This window comes from Miscanthus floridulus, chromosome 18 (assembly GCF_019320115.1).
Source record: "Miscanthus floridulus cultivar M001 chromosome 18, ASM1932011v1, whole genome shotgun sequence".
In the NCBI taxonomy this organism is placed as follows: Eukaryota; Viridiplantae; Streptophyta; class Magnoliopsida; order Poales; family Poaceae; genus Miscanthus; species Miscanthus floridulus.
Window position 1 is genome coordinate 136,878,360 of NC_089597.1, and position 22,652 is coordinate 136,901,011.

At 49.6% G+C, this 22,652-nt stretch overlaps 2 protein-coding genes across 2 annotated transcripts; both read left to right on the top strand.

Annotated features, from left to right (window-relative positions):
• Positions 1 to 1,982: 1,982 nt before the first annotated feature.
• Positions 1,983 to 9,118, top strand: LOC136524788 (uncharacterized). Its single transcript, XM_066518034.1, has 9 exons — positions 1,983 to 2,154; positions 5,533 to 6,182; positions 6,495 to 6,721; positions 6,798 to 7,130; positions 7,222 to 7,468; positions 7,872 to 8,027; positions 8,139 to 8,354; positions 8,431 to 8,554; positions 8,687 to 9,118. The coding sequence occupies exons 1-9, from the start codon at positions 1,983 to 1,985 to the stop codon at positions 8,920 to 8,922; spliced, it is 2,361 nt and encodes a 786-aa protein (XP_066374131.1). The 3' UTR covers positions 8,923 to 9,118.
• A 7,755-nt stretch (positions 9,119 to 16,873) lies between these two features.
• Positions 16,874 to 18,209, top strand: LOC136524789 (uncharacterized). The gene is made up of 3 exons (XM_066518035.1): positions 16,874 to 17,298; positions 17,683 to 17,990; positions 18,061 to 18,209. Exons 1-3 carry the CDS (start codon positions 16,874 to 16,876, stop codon positions 18,207 to 18,209), a joined length of 882 nt encoding a protein of 293 aa, XP_066374132.1.
• Positions 18,210 to 22,652: the final 4,443 nt, after the last annotated feature.

Genomic DNA, 22,652 nt, shown 5'->3' on the forward strand with positions numbered 1-22,652 from the left:
ACTATAAGTTTCGGATGATCATTTACAGATAAGTCCTTAGGGAGAGGAATCTAGAGCACCATAAATAGCTCAATGCTCTAGCCCCCTTGTTCCATGTTGCTAAAAAGTATCTTTTAGTGTTTATTGCATATACCATTAGTCAAGTTACAAGATCATGGTCTTTAATTGAGCACTAGCATCATACTACTCAATGCAATAACCTAAAGGTATCAAGGTACAGGATAACAAAGTACTAGGAAAATTATTATGGTTGCCAAGGTAGACGCATGCAGTATGAATTAAATGATTAAAGATAAATAGGTAACAAGGAAGATCACATGCTATACTTGCCTTAACTTGCTTTTCCCCCAAAGCAATATGCTCAAAAGCCTTTAGTATTCAACTTTTAATCTTCTGCTTCCAATTCTCAGCTTCTAGTCTTCAGAGAACAGCTTCTTAATCACCACGTAAACCTCACCGATTGACTGAACCATATATCACCATACAAGCATCCATATAATCATATACGAAGCAAACAATAGATCTAAATTAGAATAGTACACCAAACGTAAAATCAAGATGAAAAGTTTGTGAATCGAATCTATGTCTCACTACGAACACACAGACGCGAAAAGCACTCTAATCGGAGCTACGGTGAAAAAGATACATCTACCGAAAGATCTGCTCATAAAACTATTAGCTGTATGTGTTTTATTTATATAAAAACATATATAAGATATTTTATAGAGATTATAATTTAAGTCAGATTTAGATTTGATTTATAAAACTAAAGTGAAACAAATCATATTCTATTTATAAAATCTAGTTGCATAATTGTTATTTAAGATATGATTCAAACCATGAAATTCTAGTATTAGTGACATGATAAACACTGTTACTAACGCGTAGATCTTGATGCTATGAATCTAACATAACTTGAATGGACTAAAACAGATCTAGGACGTAGAAGATATGATTTAAACAAGATTTCTTTTAATCGAATAATAGATTAAATCTAATCACAAATTTTAAAAGTTAAAAACATACTGAACAGTAGTATGAACATGTAGATTATGAAATTACGAACCTAACGTAATTTGAACGGATCAAATCGGAGTTAAAACGAAAAAGTTATGGCCAAAACAAAATCAGTGGCAAATCTGTAAATAGCTGAAAACGTATTTTCAATCTTAACCGAAATGAAATACGCTTTCAAATGAAGAAAACAAAATATGAAAACATGTTTTGGACTGTGGGTTTATTTGTCAAAAACAGAGGGACTCTTTAGCAAAAAGAACAGCGAAGGGGTAAGTTCTAATCTGGACCATTGATCTAAAAACAGACGGCTCAGGATGATTACATATTTCTATTGTATTTCAAGGTTTATTTTTGTAAAGGAAAATGGCCACAATAAAGCATGACGTGGAAGATGAGGTCATCAAGCTAACTAGCAGATCAAGGCAACGCATCGCATGGCTACATGGCTGCTCTGTTAGCTCCGTCGCTCGCATGACTCGTTCAGCGGATTTGGGTCCTGGTGCAGGTGACGGCCATTGTCGGCGAGGTGGAGCTCACCAGCGAAACACGGTGAAAGGCCTAGGGACCTCGTATGGCTGCGGGAAAAAACATGGGTAGACGGAGGAGGAGACAGTGGGCTCACCAAGATTGTTTTGACGGTAGAAGCGGCACGGTGACGACATACGTCGGCTATGGCGGCTCTAGGTCTTCCTTGACGTGAGGGGCAGCAACAGATTCTCCTCGATGGCGAGGCAGCAAACGACAACTGCAGCGGCGGCGGTGAGTTCGTCTTCGTGGCGAGATCCCGACGGCAGCAGAGAGGGCACGGGATGACGTAGCGGTGTGGGGATCGGTATTTATGAGACCGGCTGCTTGAGGCGCAAGGCAAGGTGACGCTAGGCGACCTCGGACTCTCGGCGGCAGAGTTTGGCCTAGTTACGTGAGGTAGGAGAAAGGCCTGAACTGCGGGCCCGAGCTATCGGTGAATGCGGGAGGAAGAGATGGTTGCCCTGAGGCATCAGCTGGCCGACGCCAGCGGGCCGGGGTCTTGCGGAGCTGAGCGGGCCATGCGGGAGCAGAGCTGGGCTTCACTTTACTGGCTGCACGGTGGAGCGGAGCTAGGCTACTGGGCTGCGCAGGGCGGCTGCGGAGCGCGCGGTGTGACGGCTAGGCCGCTGCGAAGGAGTGAGCGCGAGAGATGGGCCAGCTCGGAATTGGGCTAACGCGGGGAAGGAGGGAGCTGGACCGGGCGCCAAGGGAGAAGGAGAGGGCGCACTGGGCCGGCTTGGCCCACGCGGGGAAGGCAGTGAGGAAAAGAGGGCAGCCGATGCTGGGCTGAAACAGAGAGAGAAGGAGAGAGGAGTAAAGAAACTCTTTTGCCCATTTTTTTTTCAATCCAAAAAGGCAAATATGATCCTTCATCAAATTCAAATAGAATTTTGAATATGCTTTTCAATTCAAATAAAAATGAGAAATTTTGATTAGTTGTTAAAAATAAATTTTTACAACTTTTGAAATGCTTTGATTTCCTAATTTTCTTTTCTTTTACTTCAAAGCCATTTTTAATTTCTTTCCAAAAGCAATTTAAGCCATTTCAAATTTTCAATCAAAACTACTCAACCAAATACATCAAATGCAAGGACATGTATGCACAAACATGTTGCTAAACCTTATGATAAATTTTAAATTAATGAAAATTTTATTTTCCTATGTTTTCATGTGCTCAAAAATTCAAAAATAAATCATTTTAACTCTATTTTCAAAGGTGACAAATTTTGGGGTGTTACATAGCTGGTCCATTGTATGCAAAATTAAGAAAAAATGGATAAAAATATTTTAATTCTAAAGATATAAAGTTAGTAAGAACTATTAAAGAAAATGTCAAAGGTTTAAAACCCCTAGAGTTACCTTTAGATAATAACTATTTCATTATAGAAACAGATGCATCTAAGTTAAGATGGGGTGCAATATTAAAGCAAAAACCACACAAGTACTCTCCAAAGTTAGAAGAACAAATATGTAGGTATGCTTCAGAAAAATACAAGCTTAAAGCAATAAACAATACAGACAGAGAAATTTTAGCTGTTATTAATGTAATAAATGCTTTTAGATTATATTTATGATTTAAAGAGTTCACAGTTAGGACAGACTGTGAAGCTATATGTAGATACTATAATAAAATCAATAGTAAGAAAAGTTCAACTAAACGATGGGTTTTATTCGAAGATATTATTACGGGAAATGGATATAAAGTAATATTTGAGCATATAAAAGGCAAAGATAATACATTGCCTGATATATTTTCACGATCTTCTATTTTACAGGAATGAAGAGAGGAACAAACCCTATTGGAAGTGAATGTTTCAGCTTTGGAATTGATAATAAGCTAAGAATTTTTCCATCAAATACTTATAAATTCAAGCCTCGAGATCATATTGTTCTAGATGATATACAAGAATGCATTCTAGATAATTTCTGGTTCCAATATAATAATAAAAGAGAAGATAAATGTTATATGCTAGCAATATTAAATAGTCTGACTGAATATTTTCATATGATTAATGAAAAAATACAACCAAAAGAACCATATGGCAATATGGAGAAAAAACTTATATATAGGGGAAAAACACCCGAAATTTATATATCATTTAAAAAAGTTATAGCTCAGCAAATAGAAAAAGAAAAAGATAGAGAAGTGTCTTGGAAAAAATATTTAGATATTGATCAAGCTCTTTCATATGCAAGAACTATTCTGGGAGTAAACTATTATTTAGAGCCAGCAGCCAAAGACTATATCCAGAAATATATAAAGGCCAACAAAACAAAACCAATATAGGCAGGGCCAAATATTAGAGAAGAAGGATCGTCCAGACCGCATACATATAAAGAAGCGGTAAAAAAGATATAGATCCATTGAATAAAGAATATGTTAATACTAAGATAAAGGAAAAATTAGAGTCAATAACTCTCCAATGGAAGAAAGACATAAAGGAATAAATCTTACCAGAAATAAGAGGTGAAATGAATGAAAAATTTGAGAATATAATGAAAGACTATGAAGAAAATATTAAGAAAGATTATGAGTCAAAAATGAATATACATATATCAGACTATGAGGAAAATGATGATGAGATGTTGATATCCGTGGTCATGGACAAAGACCAGAATATTAGATTTTAATATTATAAAAATATGTTCCATATAAGAAATATACTCCCTATATTGATAAGGTGTTATCAACATTTGCCCGAGGGAAGAGATAATACTACATGCCATGATAAAATACTACATGTCTATCCTTGATTTGATGTTTGCAACATCAATCATTCGAGCGTGGAAGACCATACCAAAGAATATCCAGAAGGATACGACCATGCGCGATGGAGGACAGCGCAAAAGGAATATACCGTTACTCTACTATAGCGAGGACAATTATTCTCCGTCCAGCTGTCCAGACAACAGTAAGAAGGGATAATTGAAGACTTCGCCTCAAAGGCTCCTTCTGATGATAAGGCTCGCTCCTTCAGACGATAAGCATGAAGGACACTCCCTTCGTGCTATAAAGTGGGACGTCGGGCGCATTCATTCATCATCGGCATTCAGCATCGGAGCGAACCACCGGACACCGAAGACACTCACTCTCATCCACCACCCACTCCACCAACTCTCCACCCATACACATACACATGAAGACATGATCTCAGAAGGACTCTAAGGATCATCCACCATTAGTAGTAATCACTCACTACTGTTGTATCACTCCACCTTTGTAAATTAGAGAATAAAGAAGGTCTCCGTGATTATCCTGCGCTTGTAAGGTAATTCCTAAGGTTTGTGCTAAGTGTTTGGAGTTTCCCGAAAGGGAAAGCCGTATGTAAGCTTGCTCTGTGGAAATGAATTAAGCTTTCCTGTTTTAATCCTTGCCTTCCTTCAAGCTCGTTCCTATGGGACGACGTCTCTATGCTAGGGACCCTAGAGGAGAAACCTCTGCGTGTGTTGTTCTCATGTTAGCCCTGGTAGCGGCGTTTGTAGAGAACCCTATGTGCGTAGAGAAGTGTTCCCCTTGGGTGGAACTGCCTGGGGAGACGATAGGGCCTGAGTCCTGTGTGTGCATGGCTGAGGATAGCGAGGGAGTAGACCGGGTTAGCCTGATTCTGAAGCGAGCTAGTGATGCATACGGTGAGTACCGAGTAGGACTGTCACAAGCATAGTCGCACGACCGGCTGAACTGTTGGTCTCGCCAGCCTGCAAAAGATCCTTAGAAATAATCATCCGCATACGCATATTCACTAAGCACTAGCTTAACTAATCGCGAAAGCGACATATCAATATTTATATTCGCTAATCACTCGCTCACTCATCCAACATCCATAAAATATTCATGCGTGAAAGCGACGTCACGCCATACTTGCAGGGGCCCTGTGCCTTAAATAGTAAAGTGGTTGAGTCACTCTTGTGCACTGTTCATATCCCGAATTTGAATAGTAGACGCAAATTTGAATATTGAACGCCGAATTTAAATAGTGTCGTGAATAGTCCTTGGTAATGTTGTTCGCAAGCCACTGTCTCAGATATTCAGCGAGTTCACTGGCGGCACAAGACCTGTTGAAGGTGAGGACGGTCTCTACACCGGAACCGGTGATGTCAAGTACCACCTGGGTACCTCCTATGATCGCCCAACTCGAGGCGGCAACAGGATCCACTTGTCCTTGGTCGCCAATCCCAGCCATCTGGAAGCCGTTGATCCTGTTGTCATTGGCAAGACACGCGCTAAGCAGTTCTACTCCAATGATGCTGACAGGACAAAGAACATGGGTATTCTGATCCATGGAGATGGAAGCTTTGCTGGCCAGGGTGTCGTCTATGAGACGCTCCATCTAAGTGCCCTCCCAAACTACACTACTGGTGGAACCATTCATATTGTTGTCAATAACCAAGTTGCCTTCACAACTGATCCAAGAGCTGGCAGGTCCTCCCAGTACTGCACAGATGTCGCCAAAGCCCTGAATGTTCCTATATTCCATGTAAACGGCGACGATTTAGAGGCTGTTGTTCGTGTTTGTGAGCTTGCAGCTGAGTGGCGCCAGACTTTTCACTCTGATGTGGTGGTCGATCTGATTTGCTACCGCCGTTTCGGGCATAACGAAATCGATGAACCCTCCTTCACACAGCCAAAGATGTATCAGGTAACCCTACTAATACTGGTTCAATATTTTTTTTTGTATGTTATTTTACCATTTTCCCATAAGTTGGCACTTGATACATTTGCAGCTCTTGTTGACTCTATATTTTTATAAGCTGGCTGTGCTTGCGCATATATTTCTGTTAACTCATTGTCCAAATTCTTATGCTGTTTCTTGGAGGAAAGCTAATTAAGTTGGTTGTATAGAACTTACAAAAGAAATAAAAGCCTCTCATCCTGTTCTCTCTCCCTTTCCCCCTCCATTCTGAATATGCTTAGCGCATTGCTGGACCCTGATGAGCATTATCTGTGACAGGTCATTAAGAACCATCCCAGCTCATTGAAGCTTTATGAGCAGAAACTGCTCGGAACGGGTGAAGTCTCAAAAGAAGATGTCCAGAGGATCCATGACAAGGTGAACCGAATCTTGAATGAAGAGTTTGCAAAGAGCAAAGACTATGTTCCCAACAAGAGGGATTGGCTCTCAGCTTACTGGACTGGCTTTAAGTCACCAGAGCAAATATCACGTGTTCGCAACACTGGGTAAGAACACTGTCTGTTGATTTCACTTTATTGTCTTCTGTTCAACTATTAGATGTTGAAAATGCCTTCTATGCAGGGTGAAGCCCGAGATACTGAAACGTGTAGGACAGGCAATTACTACACTGCCTGAAAACTTCAAACCACACAGAGCAGTGAAGAAGATTTTTGACCTGCGTGCAGCTATGATCGAGAGTGGTGAAGGAATTGATTGGGCTGTTGCAGAAGCCCTGGCCTTTGCAACACTTATAGTGGAAGGCAATCATGTTAGGCTAAGTGGACAGGATGTGGAAAGAGGAACTTTCAGCCATCGGCATGCAGTTCTGCATGATCAGGAAACTGGAGCAAAGTACTGCCCACTTGACCATGTTGCAATGAATCAAAGTGAGGAGCTGTTTACTGTTAGCAACAGGTAAGTTTGCTTATGGATGTACCAAATCTCTTATCTGTCATTTCAGTGAGAAGTTTTTTTTCCCTTATGTTATGTATTACTCTGTTTGCAGTTCACTTTCAGAGTTTGCTGTTCTTGGGTTTGAATTGGGTTACTCCATGGAGAACCCTAATTCATTGGTTCTTTGGGAAGCACAATTTGGCGATTTTGCCAATGGTGCACAAGTGATGTTTGACCAGTTTTTGAGCAGTGGCGAGGCAAAATGGTTGCGGCAAACCGGCCTTGTTGTTTTGCTGCCTCATGGTTATGATGGCCAAGGTCCTGAGCATTCCAGTGCCCGCTTGGAGCGCTTCCTTCAGGTAATTCACAGGAGCCATGTTTTCGTTATTGGTATTGTTCAGCCATCACGTCAGTGTTGAGCAGTCCTTTTTTTGCATCCTTGTTCTATATATTTTAGTTGTTTTTTATCCAACTATTTTGAAAGAAACCATGTAATTTTTGTGCATCCATACAAATCATGTTTTCCCATGCGGGTCTACAGTATTATAAATTCTCTAATGTGAGATGTTTGTTTTTCTCTTGAAACCATTTTGATAAGAAATGATGAAGTTTTAAACTTTTGATGCATCCGCACAATTCTTTTTTGTGTGGCAATCAATAGTCATGTCATACAAGTGCACAGTAAATTCATTTCTTTTTGGTAATGATTCAGATCTTCTGCTTGTCTGGAGACTAGAACTTGAGTTTAACTGCTTACTTGAGACTGCTATAATGATTGTTTTGCGCCATATGAGTGATGATAATCCTTTTGTCATACCTGAGATGGAACCAACACTTCGCAAGCAGATACAAGAGTGTAACTGGCAAGTTGTGAATGTGACAACTCCTGCAAATTATTTTCATTTGTTGCGTCGGCAGGTCAGCTTATCTTATTGTGCAGTTTGTTTTTCTGATTCTAGCATTTGGTTTGCAGTTTGCTCACATGTTATATTCTTTCTATTGTTGCCTACTGTTGGGGTGAGGCTGTAGATACATAGGGAGTTCCGGAAGCCACTGATTGTAACAGCCCCTAAGAACCTGCTTAGGCACAAGGATTGCAAGTCAAATCTTTCAGAGTTTGATGATGTTGAAGGCCATCTAGGATTTGATAAGCAGGGAACACGTTTCAAGCGACTGATAAAGGACCGTAATGATCACAAGCAAGTCGAAGAGGGTATCAACCGTCTTATCTTATGTTCTGGGAAAGTAAGTATGCCTGTTTCTGAATAAAATCAAACAAATTAGTGGTTGGGGACAATATGAATAATTTGTTGCATTGCAGGTTTACTATGAACTTGACGAAGAGCGTAAGAAGTCCGAGCGTGGTGATGTTGCAATTTGCAGAGTTGAGCAACTTTGCCCATTCCCGTATGACCTTATCCAAAGAGAGCTTAAGAGATACCCAAGTACGTGAGGTTTTCCTTTAGTTTTTAATATTTTCCCCAAATGATAGTTTCCATTATCAAAGATGTTATGGAGCTCTGTTTATTCTGAGCACATTATGAACTGTTCTTGACTGTCATGTTTGAACGATGTAGATGCGGAGATTGTGTGGTGCCAGGAGGAGCCCATGAACATGGGTGCATACAGCTACATCTGTCCTCGGCTGTTTACTGCCATGAAGGCTCTTGGGCGGGGTTCGTTTGAAGACATCAAGTATGTGGGCAGAGCACCTTCAGCTGCTACAGCAACAGGCTTCCTGTTGGTTCATGTGCAGGAGCAGTCAGAGCTAGTGAAGAAGGCACTGCAGCCAGAGCCGATCAAATTCCCCTGATGCTATGCACCTGCGTATATCTTAAAACAACATGCGAAATAACAGGACCCCGACTTGCCTGTTTGCAGGAGGCTCAACATGCCAAACCTGCGTTTTTCTAAAGTTTTGCCCTGTACGAGCTTTTCTCGAGTTCCAGTTTTGAGGCTTTTCTGCGTTGGAAACAATGACGCGTTATGAAGAAATGGAGCCGTGTATGAACCATAAGTGCGCGTTTAGTTCGCGAATTTTGGGAATTTGACTACTGTAGCACTTTCGTTTTTATTTAGCAATTAGTGTTTAATCATGTACTAATTAGGCTCAAAACGTTTGTCTCATAATTTTCAACTAAACTATGTAATTAGTTTTTTCTTCGTCTATATTTAATACTCCATGCACGTATCGCAAGATTCGATGTGATAGTTACTGTAGCACTTTTTGAGAAACTTTTTGGAACTAAACCAGCACTAAATCCATTGTTTTGCAAACTCTGCTTTTCATTCGGGCTTTTCCGATGCTGCACACATCACAAGATGTTTATTATCTTCCAATTAAATTCGAACCAACGGGAGAATTTAATTTGAAGAGCAGTTATATTTAGAAAATTATGATTATGTTAATCCTCTAATTAAATTGGAACCAACGGGAAAATTTAATTAGAGGGGTATTCCGTGTCTTGTTTAAGTAAGATTATGGTATTGTCATTTTTTGACCAACGTTGATGATGATAATATTATAACAAATTTAAATTTGAAGTTTAAATCTCTAAAAATTTTTACACCAACGTGGTCAATTTTTCAGAGGGTAGATAAGGACCAAGAAATACTCCTGAACTAAAAGAATATATTTCATTATTAAGTTTCCGCTGTAATGATGTTGATTATCTTCTAATTAAATTTGAACCAACGGGAGAATTTAATTTTGAAGAGTAGTTATATGGATTTCAAATTAATTTATGAGTTTTATGCATTAATTCTATTTTCTGCCCAATGGTGATGTAGAAGCACCTTGTATGTTTTAATTCGACGAGATCACTCGCTGCATACCAACGGGCTGCAATGCTGGAGTATGTGAATAAAAAGGGCTTGAGTCAAGCCAGTTCAGGATAGTTTTTGTTAGTTTACTAATTTTCTAATTAAATTGGAACCAACGGAAAGATTTAATTGAAAAATAAAGTATAAGAGAATGTTTTAGTCGTCATGACTAAGTTTTTGTATAGATGTATCCCGCATGGGGAGAAGTTTTGGCATAGTAATTATGCTAGTCCATCCAGCATGGCGGAAGAAGCTTTGTAATGACTCATATTTTGTATCCCGCACAGCGAGAGAAGTTTGGGTAGGTCTTATACTATCCTAGTATTGACCATGGCACAATAGAAATGCATCATCATGGTTAATACTAACCAAAGGAGAAGAAAAAGATGCAAGCGTGACTTACAAAAGTGCTGCTAATGAAAGACCTCGTTGAGTTCTTAAAGTGAATTAAGGAAAGTGTACTCCTAAACAGATCAAGAAATAACTTTATTTACATGACACAATCATGTGAATGAATAAGTTATAAGTATCTCGTTGTTTATAGGCTTTCTGAATAGTTATCAAAATTATGGCAGTAATGTTCATGCCATATTTCAAGGGAGAGAATATAAAGATCAATTAAGAAAGATACTCTTCATTAAGAGTGAGATAAAGATTAATTAAGATGAATATAACCATCGGAGGAGTACAACGGTTACAATAATGATACCCCTAAGCAGAGAAATAGCTAAATTTCTGGACTTTTTAAAGTTCGGAAGATAGCGTAGTCAGTTTCAAAGATGTTAAGGTGATGCTTAAAACGCCATACGAGGTTTTAACAGATTAAACCCAAAATAAGATATTTAAAGTTCACTATCTTTAGAAAAGATGGGAAGATCTGGGGGAGCATGGTATGTAGAGGTATGTAGAGACCTAAGACTTGAAGAGAAGCGGGACTGCGTGCCCACTTCAGTGATTCAAAACAACGAATTTCTTAATACCTATTGATGTTGTATGACTTATACAACACCTGTTGTTGGCTCTTCGAAGAAAATAAATAATGTAAACAAGGATCTTGTGATACAGAAGCCTGTAGAACCAATTGCCTCTTGGCAAGGAAGGGCAACAATAGCCCCATATGAAAGTGCCAGTAGCTGAGGCCACATAAGGTTTCAAAGAATGAGTAAACCAGTTTTTCTGATGACCATAAAGTCTATGTTAGTAAAGAAATTCAAATGAAAGGTGATCCCACCTCATTTGAAGAAGCCATGAGAAGCATTTACTCATTTAAATGGCAAGAAAATATTAATATGAAATAAATTCGATGAATACCAACGATGTTTGGGACTTAGAAGTAATTCCTAATGGAGCAAAAACAGTATGCTGTTAATGGGTCTACAAGACAAAATGTGACTCCAAAGGGAATGTAGAAAGATATAAAGTACGACTTGTAGCAATATGCTTTACGCAAAGAGAATGAATAGATTACAATGAGAGTTTTCTCTCTAGTCTCATGTAAGGATTCTTTTAGAATCATAATGGTGTTAATGGCACATTACGATTTAGAGTTACATCAGATGGATGTAAAGACGATTGTCGGTGTTTCGGACCGGGGGGTCCTCAACCAACCAGTGAATTTGTTCTGCGTGCTCCCGATCCGGATGGTGATGCAAAGAGACACAAGGTTTATACTGGTTTAGGCAATCGAGGCCCTACGTCCAGTCTGAGAGATCGATCTTGTATTCCTTACACCGAGGTGCTCGTAGTAGGGGGTTACAAGCTAAAGGAGAGAGGGAGCTGGTCCTAGGTCTCGGCAGGGTGTCGTGCGGGCCGCTTGAGACGTTGCTCTCAGGCGGCAGGAGTGTGCGTGTGTGTGTGTGGGTGTTACAAGGTGTCCCCCCCTTCTAAAACAGCCTAGGTCCTCTCCTTTTATAGCATGAAGGGAGGACTAGGACGGTACATGAGCTAACTATACGGCGTCGTGTGAACAGAGGCAGCGTGTCCGGGCCCTGTAGCCTATTCCTGTGGCGGTGTGGCCGGGCCCTGTAGCCTGTTCCTATGGCGGTGTGGCCGTCGGAGTGGTCCGTTCTTGGAGCACTAGGGCGACGTGGCCGTCCCATCAGATCCTGTGCGTCGTGGGAGCCCTGGGACTGCCTCGGAGTGGGTGCGGCGGTGGATGTGCAAGCCATTGTGGACGGACTGCGCGCGAGGCCGAGACTTGGTCGGTGTCGAGGCTGCACCATGGTGGAGGGGTCTCGGCAGGCACGATCCCCAAGATGGCCGAGACCTTGGTGTACGGTGCCGAGGCCTCGAGTGGGCGGCTGATCGTGGGTACAGTGTTAGGACACAGTGGCCGGTAATTCCCGCCGTACCCTGTCCCAGCCGGTATGGCGCTGATCATGGATACAGCATTAGGACACAGTGGCCGATAATCCCTACCGTACCCTGTCCCAGCCGGTATGGCGCTGATACGACCTTGGGTCGCGTTGGCCATTCTGTGGTGTTGAGCCGTCGTCCGGCTGAGATTGCGGGAGTGGTTGAAGCATTAATGGGACATGACACGTTGTCTGGAGGGCCGGTCGAGACGGGGGGTGACGGGCTGCGGACGACCCAGCCTTGAGCGACACGGAGGCTAGGGCCTCACGCGAGACGGAGATCGGGTTCCTTGCCGAGGCCTTGCGCGAGACGTCTCACGTGATACGGAGAATGTACCCCTGCCGAGGCCTTCCCTGGAGAGCCTCGGGCGAGACGGAGACGGCACCCCCTGCCGAGGCTCGGCGCCCCCTGCCGAGGCCTACCCTGGGGAGCCTCGCGCAAGGCGGAGTTTGTTCCGAGACCTCCTGCTCGAGGCTCAAGGCGAGGTGGAGGAGGGCTCGGTCATGGTAGGTGAGGGGCCCACGGCTTACCTTCTGGCTTTATTTTGATATTTGCTTGGGGTACCCCGTTCTAAGGTACCCGACAGTAGCCCCCGAGCCTCGGGGTGAGTGCGTGCACTCTCCCTGAGGGTTCGTCGAGGCTAGGTTTATGCCCGCTCCATAGGAATTGGTTTGTTTTCTGAGGTTCCGGTGGGTGCGCGCGAGCGCACCCGCCGGGTGTAGCCCCCGAGCCCCTGGAGGAGTGAAGTTACTCCTCCAGGGGCTTTCTGCATTTTCGTGTTTGAGTGATCAGTTCTTATTGCATTTGCCGAGCCCATAAGCGCAAGTTCGGGTTGCAGGGGTCTCGGCGAGGTTGCAAAAAAAGGCCCTCTAGCCTCCGCACGGAGCGAGAGGTTCGTCAGGGGTCCCCCTGACTTTGGGTATGTCCCTCACGCTTCCTTTCGCTCGGAAGGAGGGGTGGAATGTGCCATGCTACCCTCGATGGGCGCGAGCGTGGACACTTTCGGTGAGCTGTTATCGAGTAGTCCGAGTGGAGGCCCGAGCCCCGTTCGCTAGGGGACGGCTAGCGGTTCAGAGACGCACTCCAAAAGTACCGGAGGATTTCTCTAGTGGGTGCCGAGGCCATTCGCTGGGCCTCGGTGGCTCGGTGCCTCCCTACGGTGGGATCCCATTCGGATACTTTCCTGTCGGTCTCGGACACGACTTAGGACGCCCCGAGCGACTGTTCGTTCGGGCCTGGGCCATTCGTAAGCTCGCCCCGAAGTCGTCCCTGATTCTGTTGCCCTAGGGCGGCTGTCGAAACCTCTTGGAGGCCCAGCCTTCGAACCCCTGGACCGTAACGGGCTCGGTGCCCTTTATCGTGTTTTTGTCTTGGTTTTTGGGGTGCAAGAGGAGCCCCCGAGCCTCCGCCTGGAGCAAGAGGACGGTCGGGGGTCTCCTGACTTTTTCATTCGCCCCTCACATATCCTTTTCGTTTGGACGGAGGGTTTGTTTGCCGAGCCCATTCTGGTCTCGGCAAGGTCGCAGGAAGAGCCCCTAGCCTCTGCGCAGAGCGAGAGGGCCGTCGGGAGTTCCCCTGACTTTTTATATGCCCCTCGCGTGTGAGGGTTTGTTTGCCGAGGCCCCTTTTGGGCATGGGCCCGAGTTGTGGGGTCTCGGCGTATTTGCAGGAGGAGTCCCCTAGCCTCTGCACAGGGTGAGAGGGCCGTTAGGGACTCCCCTATCTTTTTGTACGACCCTCACGCTTCCTTTTTGCTCGGAAGGAGGGGTGGAATGTGCCTCGCTACCCTCGATGGGCACGAGCGGTGGCACTTCCGGTGAGCTGTTATCGGGTAGTCCGAGTGGAGGCCCGTACCCCGTTCGCTAGGGGACGGCTAGCGATCCAGAGACACACTCCAAGAGTACCAGAGGATGTCTCTAGTGGGTGCCGAGGCCGTTCGCTAGGCCTCGGTGGCTCGGTGCCTCCCTACGGTGGGATCCCATTTGGAGACTTTCCTCCGGTCTCGGACACAACTTTGGGCATCCCAAGCGTTTCGCTTGCTTGGGCCTCGGCCCCATATGGGCTCGCCCACGGTCGCCCCTGACTCTGTTATCCTGGGGCGGCTGTCGAAACCCTTTGGGGTCCAGCCTTCGAACCCCTGGATCATAATAGGTTCAGAGCCAGATTCCTTCATACGAAAGGAATAGGCCGCAGGGAATATCTTCCCTATTGGCTCGGGCGGTGCGCCTTTTGAGGTAGTTTTATTGGGAGTCAAAACAGTACCTGCTGCCGTAGTGGCCGAGCGTGGCATGGTGGATGGGATGTAACCATCCTCGCATTTAATGCGGGAGACGTGGGCGCATGGGTCGGTGAAATCGGCTCGTGGTTAACCGCGCCAGATTGGGGGGAAATCTCCCCGATTTCATCGCCCGCTCGTTTCGCCTCCTCCCTGCATAAATACCCAGGGAGTTTTGCCCCTCCTCGTCTTACCTTGCCTGCATTAGCGCCGCCCCCGCCGAGCCGTCGCTAGAGCAGCGAGTGCCGAGAAGGAGAGGAGGAAGAGCGAGCCTAGGGAGGAAGCGAGAAAAAAGTGAGAGCGTGGGAGGGAGGGAAAAGACTCACCGCCGCACCTGATTCCCCCAGCGCACCCATGGCCGGTGATATCGTTGTCGTTGAGGCGGACCCCTGGGATTCGTCGGACATCACCGAGGAGATGCTCCAGTCGCTTGCTGACGGTGGGCTCCTCCGCCCGGTGACTGACTCCACCAGGCCGGAATGGATTGCTCCGTACGGCGAGCCGGAGCCGAGGCCTCGCGACAGCTACATCATAAGCTTCGTCTCCTTCCACGAGCATGGCCTCGGCGTCCCGGCGGACCGGTTCATGCGGGCGCTTACGCACTACTATGGCGTGGAGCTCCATAATTTTAATCCCAACTCCATTGCTCAGGCGGCTATCTTTGTTGCCGTCTGCGAGGGGTATTTAGGGATCGCGCCCCATTAGGAGTTGTGGCTCCATCTGTTCCGGGCGGGGCATACTACAAAGCCGACGGGCACGTCGGGCAAGAGGAAGGCGGCGAGGGCTGGAGGCTGCACTCTCCAAGTGCGTCAGGACCGCCTGCACCTCTACATCCTGGCCCAACTCGCGTCCTCCAACCGCCGGTGGTACACGAGTTGGTTTTACCTTCGTAACGACGACGGAGGGCTTCCCCCCTACACCGGGCGGATTGTGGGGAGTTGCCCGGAGAAGTGGAAGTGGGGCATCCCGAAGGTCGACCAGCCCAAGCTGGAGCCACTCCTGGAGGGGCTGGCGAGGCTGCGGGGCCACGGCCTCACCGTGGCTGTGGTTGTGGCCGCGTTCCACCGCCGGAGGGTGCTGCCGCTGATGGCTCGGCGGTGGTGGCTGTTCGAGATGAAGCCGGGTGAGCCCATTGAGGGCACCCGGATGTCCTCCTCCGCCCTTTCCGAGGAGGAGATTCTTCGTCAGGTGGGGGAGACAGTAGAGGCGAAGCTGAGGGGCGGCAACTTGACCCCTATCACGATGCGGCCGTCGCGGGGGTTCCTTTTGCTGGTAAGTCGTGCGCCGCTGTAGCCTCTGAACCTCCTCAGTCTCCTCCTACCCCTTGTTCCCTTATGTGCGTTTGTCGTTCCTTTAGGGGATGAGGGACGTGCGCTCCTCTCCACCACCCATTCCCGAGGACGCGGGGCGGCGGGCGGTCAACCATGGTCACGCTGATGCGCAGAAGAGGCGAAAGGATGCCAAGGCGGCGAAGCGCACGAAGCACATCCTCGCGCGCGAGGAGCTGGATAAGCGCCGCCGTCAACAACGGAAGGACGGTCTTCCGCTGGAGGAATCCCCGTCGACGTCGTTGTCGATGGAGGCCTCGGACGGGGACGACAAGGTCGAGGGAGGGCGAGGTCCCCTGGACCACCTTCCTGATGTCGTGGAGGTGGCGCTCGGGGTGTCGGTAAGCATCCCGGCACCCCCAGGAAGGGGAGGAGAAGCGGACCCGGGGCCGGCGGTTGCCCGCTCTGGGGCCGAGGCCAACACGCCCGAGGCGTGGGCGTTAGGCAAACGCGCCATCAGCCCGGTCGGCTCGGCGGCCGTGGTGGAGCGGGTGGCGGCGGAGGCGCCACCGCTGCCCCTGCGGAGGATCGAAGGGGCGCCGGGGTCCGCTGAAGACCGACCGGTGTCGATGGATACGGAGGCGACGCCTCTACCGCTGCCTCTGCCGGTGCGGGTGAGGTTTGCCGTGGCAAAGCGGGGGCCGCCCCGATCAAGGCAAGTGTATTCTTAGCAGGGTCATGGTGTTTTTCAGTCGCTTTTTTAGTTTTGCGTTGACCCTGTAGGTTAATTTTCCTTAGTCGGAAGCGGCCTGCGGACGACCTCCCCTTGGCGCCCCTTAAGGCGCTTAAGGCGAGCCCTGGCTCCTCCGCACACTGGGTGGCGGAGGCTCAAGCCGCTATCCAACACGGCGCGGCGTCGGCGAGGGTCGACCCAAAGGGGCCGGCCGCCCAAGGAGGGGCTGCTGAGGCGGCCCCTACACAGATGAGGGAGGGAGCGCTTCCGCCTCGTGGGGGGCGAGGCTCACGAGTCGGATGGGGCCGGCATGCCCTTTGTTGCTGAGGCCCCTGGGGTCTCCGAGGCTGAGGCGACGGAGGCTATGGCGCCCGCGACCGCCAAGACCGCGGTGGCCGTGGTCGGCGTCTCTGCGTCTGCCGAGGCCATGATGGCAGAGGCCAGAGACCCCGAGACCGCCGAGGCCATAATTGCAGAGGCCGGAGCCCCCAAGGTCACCAAGACCGTTGTGATGGTGGCGAGGCCGTCTGTGCAGGAGGCGGAGATGCAGGCGGCGGCCGCCTCGGTGGTGCCCTTGGTTCAGGGCCCACCGTTGGTCTATCTGATCTCCTCCGATGATACTTCCCGGGCACGGGAGGTGGTTGACGCCGAGGAGACCAATGCCGTGGAGCAGCCAGCGCCGCTCTTGGACGAGGGAAGCTCGGCCCTCGTGCGGGTCCGGCCCGAGCCTCACGGGTGGGATCACCCACGGGTATTGTGGCGGAGCCAGGACGACCCTGAGGGGGAGCCTCTATTCGCCCTTTAGGACGCGGCTGAGGGTAGGCGCTGGAACACCTTCGAGCAGTATCGCCAGCTGGCGGAGCGGTCGCTACGGACGGCGCTATCTGTGGTGGCCGACGAACTGCCCGGAGTCGCCCAGGTTCGTGCTTTTCTTTCTCGTGCGACGTTTACTTTCCTGACTTTGTTGCGACCAATGACCCTCGCTCTGCTTCCCCAGGAGCTCGAGACCCGGTCGCTTGGGAAGTCGGTGTTTCTCCGGTGGGAGAGGGGCGTCTGGGACCAGCTTCACCGGCAGAAGGGCCTTCTTGCCAATGCTAACGAGCTTCTGTTGGCGCGAAGCGTGGAGGTGGAGGACCTCCGCCTTCGCTGTGCCGACGCGAAGGTCGAGGCGGCCGCGGTCCAGGCGCAGCTCGCCCCCTTGGCGGCGCGGGTCAAGGAGCTGGAGGAGGAGCTTACCTACGTGGTCAGCGATCGGGATGCCTTCAGGTCCCGGGCCGAAGAGGCGACGGCCTCAGGCAAGGCCCTCGCCGGGCAGCTGGGGGCAGAGGAGAGTGCACACCGGCTGACCAAAGGCGCTCTGAACGAGGCCCTTGCTGCGGTTGAGGCCTCGCAGATCAAGGCTATGGTTTTGAAGGGGGCGGTCGAGGGTGAGTTCCAGTCCCCTTGTTTTGTTTCCTTTTCCTTATGTTTGCTCCCTGACTTCCTTGTCTGTCGCAGAGCTGGGAAGTGAAGCCTCCAGGGCGGCCGAGGCCTCTAGGTTCGAGGCCCAATGGTTGAGGGAGAAGGCCGAGGCCTGTCAGGCCGAGACCCGTCGCTGGGAGCAGAAGGCCAAGGGTGAGCTCCGTGGGCTTCCGTCCCCATCTTAGGTTGTCCTTTCTCTCGCTCGACTTCATTCCGTTTTCCGCGGTGCAGAGTCGGAGGCGGAGATCCTTCAGGCAGCCGAGGCTTCCAGCGCGGTGCAGACGGTGCTCGAGACCGAGATCGGGGAGCACGAGGCGCTGAAGCATGCTGCCCTTTCCGCCTGCGAGGCCTTGGAGGTCGAGGGGGTTCAATCAGGCAGCTCCCTTGGGAGCCACCTGATCGCGCTGAGCAGCCAGATGCGCGAGCGGCTCCGAGGGGCACTACACACGGGTGTCAAGCGGGCGCTGGCCGTCATCTCCTCTCACTACCTTGGCGTCGACCTCCTGGCCATCAGTGATGGCTATGTTCTGCCTGATGATGACGAGGAGGCTGACGCGGTGGTGGCGAAGCTGATGGAGGCGGCAGAAGGCCCTGGCACGGCGCTGGCGACGCTCTTCGAAGAGGAGGTGGTTCCTCCCCTACCATCTGCCGACGCTGAAGGCCCTGAGCCTTGATCTAGGCCCCGGGGGCTATGTAAAAATAGAATAGGGGTTATTTTTTGTATCATAATGCTTGTGGCCGTCGAGGCCTTTACTTTTGAAGTACTTGTGTTTCCTAGTTGTTTTTCTTATGTTTCTGAGCCTCTGCCCTCTGTCGCTCCTGATCGGATTTCGTTTGCAAAACACCCCCTTGGGGCCTAAGCCGTCCCTTGAGCGAGAGGTAGTGAGGGAGTGCTGTAGCCCGGAGGCGTAGGCCGTCTCACGACTCTACTAGCCTCTCGCTTAGGAAACAGACCTTGGTCCGAGGGGTTTTTACAACTAATTCGTCAGAGCCTGCTAGGGACTTGGCGTAGGATTTTTTGTGAAAAACAACTGAAGAATGGTGCATGGGACCTAGGGGACGCCTAGGGAGGGGTCCCCTATCTAGCCCCCGAGGGAGGCTTGGTTCTGCCGAGGCAGAACCGAGTTTCCCTTGCCGTGTTACTATATTGCCGAGGCCTACGATGGGCTCGGGGGGTTTCTCAAAAAATTAGACCAACTAAAGAACGCTTTTTAATTGTATTTCGAGGAACGACATATACAATGCTTGGAAATTTAGGGATAAAAGCGACGTAGCTGTTCTATGTTCCAAGCGTTGGTGAAGACTTCGCCCTTCTCGTTGGCCAGCTTGTAGGTCCTGGGCTTCAGCACTTGGGCGATGATGTACGGTCCTTCCCATGGCGGGGTCAGCTTGTGGCGACCCTTGTTGCTCTATGCTAGCCTCAACACCAGGTCGCCTACCTTCAAGTCTCGGCCTCGGACGCGTCGGGCCTGATAGCGCCGCAGGCTCTACTGGTATTTGGCCGAGTGTAGTAGCACGACGTCTCGGGCTTCCTCCAGTTGATCAAGGGCATCCTCTCGGGTGGTGCGGTTACTTTGTTCGTTATAGGCTTGCAGCCTCGGGGAACCATATTCCAAGTCGGTGGGGAGGATGGCCTCGGCCCCATAGACTAGGAAGAAAGGCGTGAATCCCATGGCTCGGCTTGGAGTGTTCCTCAGGCTCTAGATGACCGACGGGAGCTCGGCGAGCCATTTTTTGCCAAACTTTTTCAATTGGTTGTGAATCCTTGGCTTGAGGCCTTGTAGGATCATGCCGTTGGCACGCTCTACTTGGCCGTTGGTCCTTGGGTGTCCTACGGCCAACCAGGCCACACGGATGTGGTGGTCATCGCAAAATGTCAGGAACCTTTTGCTGGTGAACTACGTCCCATTGTCGGTGATGATGGTGTTGGGGACCCCAAACCTGTGGATGATGTCAGTGAAGAATAGCACCGCCTGCTCGGATTTGATTCGATTGATCGGATGAGCCTCGATCCATTTGGAGAACTTGTCGATTGATACCAATAGATGGGTGAAGCCCCCGGGGGCCTTTTGCAGAGGCCCGACCATGTCGAGACCCCATACGGCGAATGGCCAGGTGATGGGGATGGTTTGCAGGGCCAGGGCCGGGAGATGTGTCTACCGAGCATAGTACTGGCATCCTTCGCAGGAGCATACCAGCTTGGTAGCGTCAGCGACTGCCGTCGGCCAGTAGAACCCTTGGCGGAAAGCGTTCCCTACAAGCGTCCGAGGCGCCGCATGGTGCCCGCAGGCACCCACATGTAAGTCCCAAAGCAGGGCTTGGCCCACTTCGGAGCTGATACACCGTTGGAGGACACCTGAGGGACTTCGTCTGTACAATTCGCCGTTGTAGAGGGCGTAGGTCTTGGCTCGCCGCGCAAGCCACCGTGCTTCGGTTTTGTCGTCAGGAAGCTCCCCCCAATCGAGCCAATCGAGGAATGGGACTCGCCAATCCGCGTCCTGATCAGTCCGTGGAGGCTCGGCATTGACTTTCATGACCTCGGGCTTGGTTGAGGGGGTCTCGGCAGCAGAGAGGGCGTCGAGCTTTGCCACGGGTTCCACAGGTGGGCCCTCCTTTGTTGCCGAGGTGTATCCAATGGAAGGTTTGTGGAGGTCTCTAGCGAAGACGTTCGGGGGGACCGGGACCCGTGCTGAGGCCATCTTTGCCAGCTTGTCGGCGGCTTCGTTGTACTTCCGCGCGACGTGATTTAGCTCGAGACCGTTGAACTTGTCTTCTAGGCATCGTACCAGCTTGCAGTAAGCCTCCATTTTGGGGTCGAGGCAGTTTGACTCCTTCATCACTTGATCTATGACGAGCCGCGAGTCGCCTCGGACGTCGAGGCGTCGTGCCCCAAGTTCGATGGTGACTTGTAAGCCATTGATGAGGGCCTCGTATTCAGCCACGTTGTTGGAGGTGGCGAAGTGGAGCCACACCATGTAGCGTATGTGTACTCTGAGGGGTGAAATGAAGAGTAGACCCACGCCCGCCCTGGTCTTCATCAGGGATCCATCGAAGTACAAGGTCCAGTATTCCGTCTGAATTTGAGTGGGTGGCAGTTGGGTATCTGTCCATTCAGCCACGAAATCGGCCAAGACTTGAGACTTGATCGCCTTTCGAGGTGCAAAGGTCAAGGTTTCCCCCATAAGCTCGACAGCCCATTTGGCTATCCTGCCCGAGGCCTCCCGGTTATGAACTATTTCGCCCAGGGGGAAAGATGATACCACAGTCACTGGGTGTGACTCGAAGTAGTGACGCAGTTTGCGCCGGGCCAGGACCACGGCGTAGACCAGCTTCTGGATGTGGGGGTAGCATGCTTTGGTCTCGGAGAGCACCTCGCTGATGAAATAAACAGGTCATTGGGTGGGCAGAGTGTGCCCCTCTTCCTGCCTCTCTACCACTACGGCGGCGCTGACCACTTGGGTCGTTGCGGCGACGTAGAGCAAGAGGGTCTCGTCCATGGCCGGGGGTATCAGGACGGGAGGATTCGTGAGCTGTGCTTTGAGTCTGTTGAGGGCTTCTTCAGCCTCGGGAGTCTAGGAAAAACGCTCGGATTTTCTCAAGAGTCGGTACAGAGGCAAACCTTTTTTGCCGAGGCGCGAGATGAATCGGCTTAGGGCCGCAAGGCATCCCATGACCCTCTGTACTCCCTTGAGGTCCCTGATTGGTCCCATGCCGGTTATGGCCGAGACCTTCTCTGGGTTGGCTTCGATGCCGCGTTCCGAGACTATGAATCCTAAGAGCATGCCTCGGGGAACCCCAAACACACACTTCTCGGGATTGAGCTTGATGCCCTTCTCTCTAAGGCATTTGAAGGTTATTGTCAAGTCGTCGACGAGACCCTCAGCCTTTCTGGTCTTGACCATGATGTCATCTACGTAGGCCTCGACGGTCCGCCCAATGTTGTCGCCAAAGACCTGGGTCATGCACCGCTGATACGTGGCACCGGCGTTTCTGAGGCCGAAGGGCATCGTCACGTAGCAGTACATGCCGAATGGTGTGATGAAAGAAGTCGCGAGCTGGTCAGACTCTTTCATCTTGATTTGATGGTAACCAGAATACGCATCAAGGAAAGACAAGGTTTCGCATCCCGTAGTGGAGTCAATGATCTGATCGATTCGGGGTAACGGGAAAGGGACTTTTGGACAAGCTTTGTTCAAACCGGTATAGTCTACACACATCCTCCATTTCCCACTTTTCTTCCTAACTAACACGGGGTTAGCCAACCACTCCGGGTGGGATACTTCCTTGATGAATCCGGCCACCAGTAGTTTCTGCACCTCCTCACCGATGGCCCTGCGCTTTTCCTCGTCAAAGCGGTGCAGGCATTGCCTTACCGGTCTAGAGCCGGCACGGACATCCAGGGCGTGCTCGGCGACTTCCCTCGGTATGCCCGGCATGTCCGAGGGACTCCATGCAAATATGTCAGCATTCGCACGGAGGAAGTCGACGAGCACGGCTTCCTATTTGATGTCGAGGGTGGCGCTGATCCTCAGCGCCTGGTCGTCGGGGCAGGCGGGGTCGACCGGGATGAGTTTGATTGTTTCCGCGGGCTCGAACGCCCCCACGTGACGCTTGGAGTTAGGCACCTC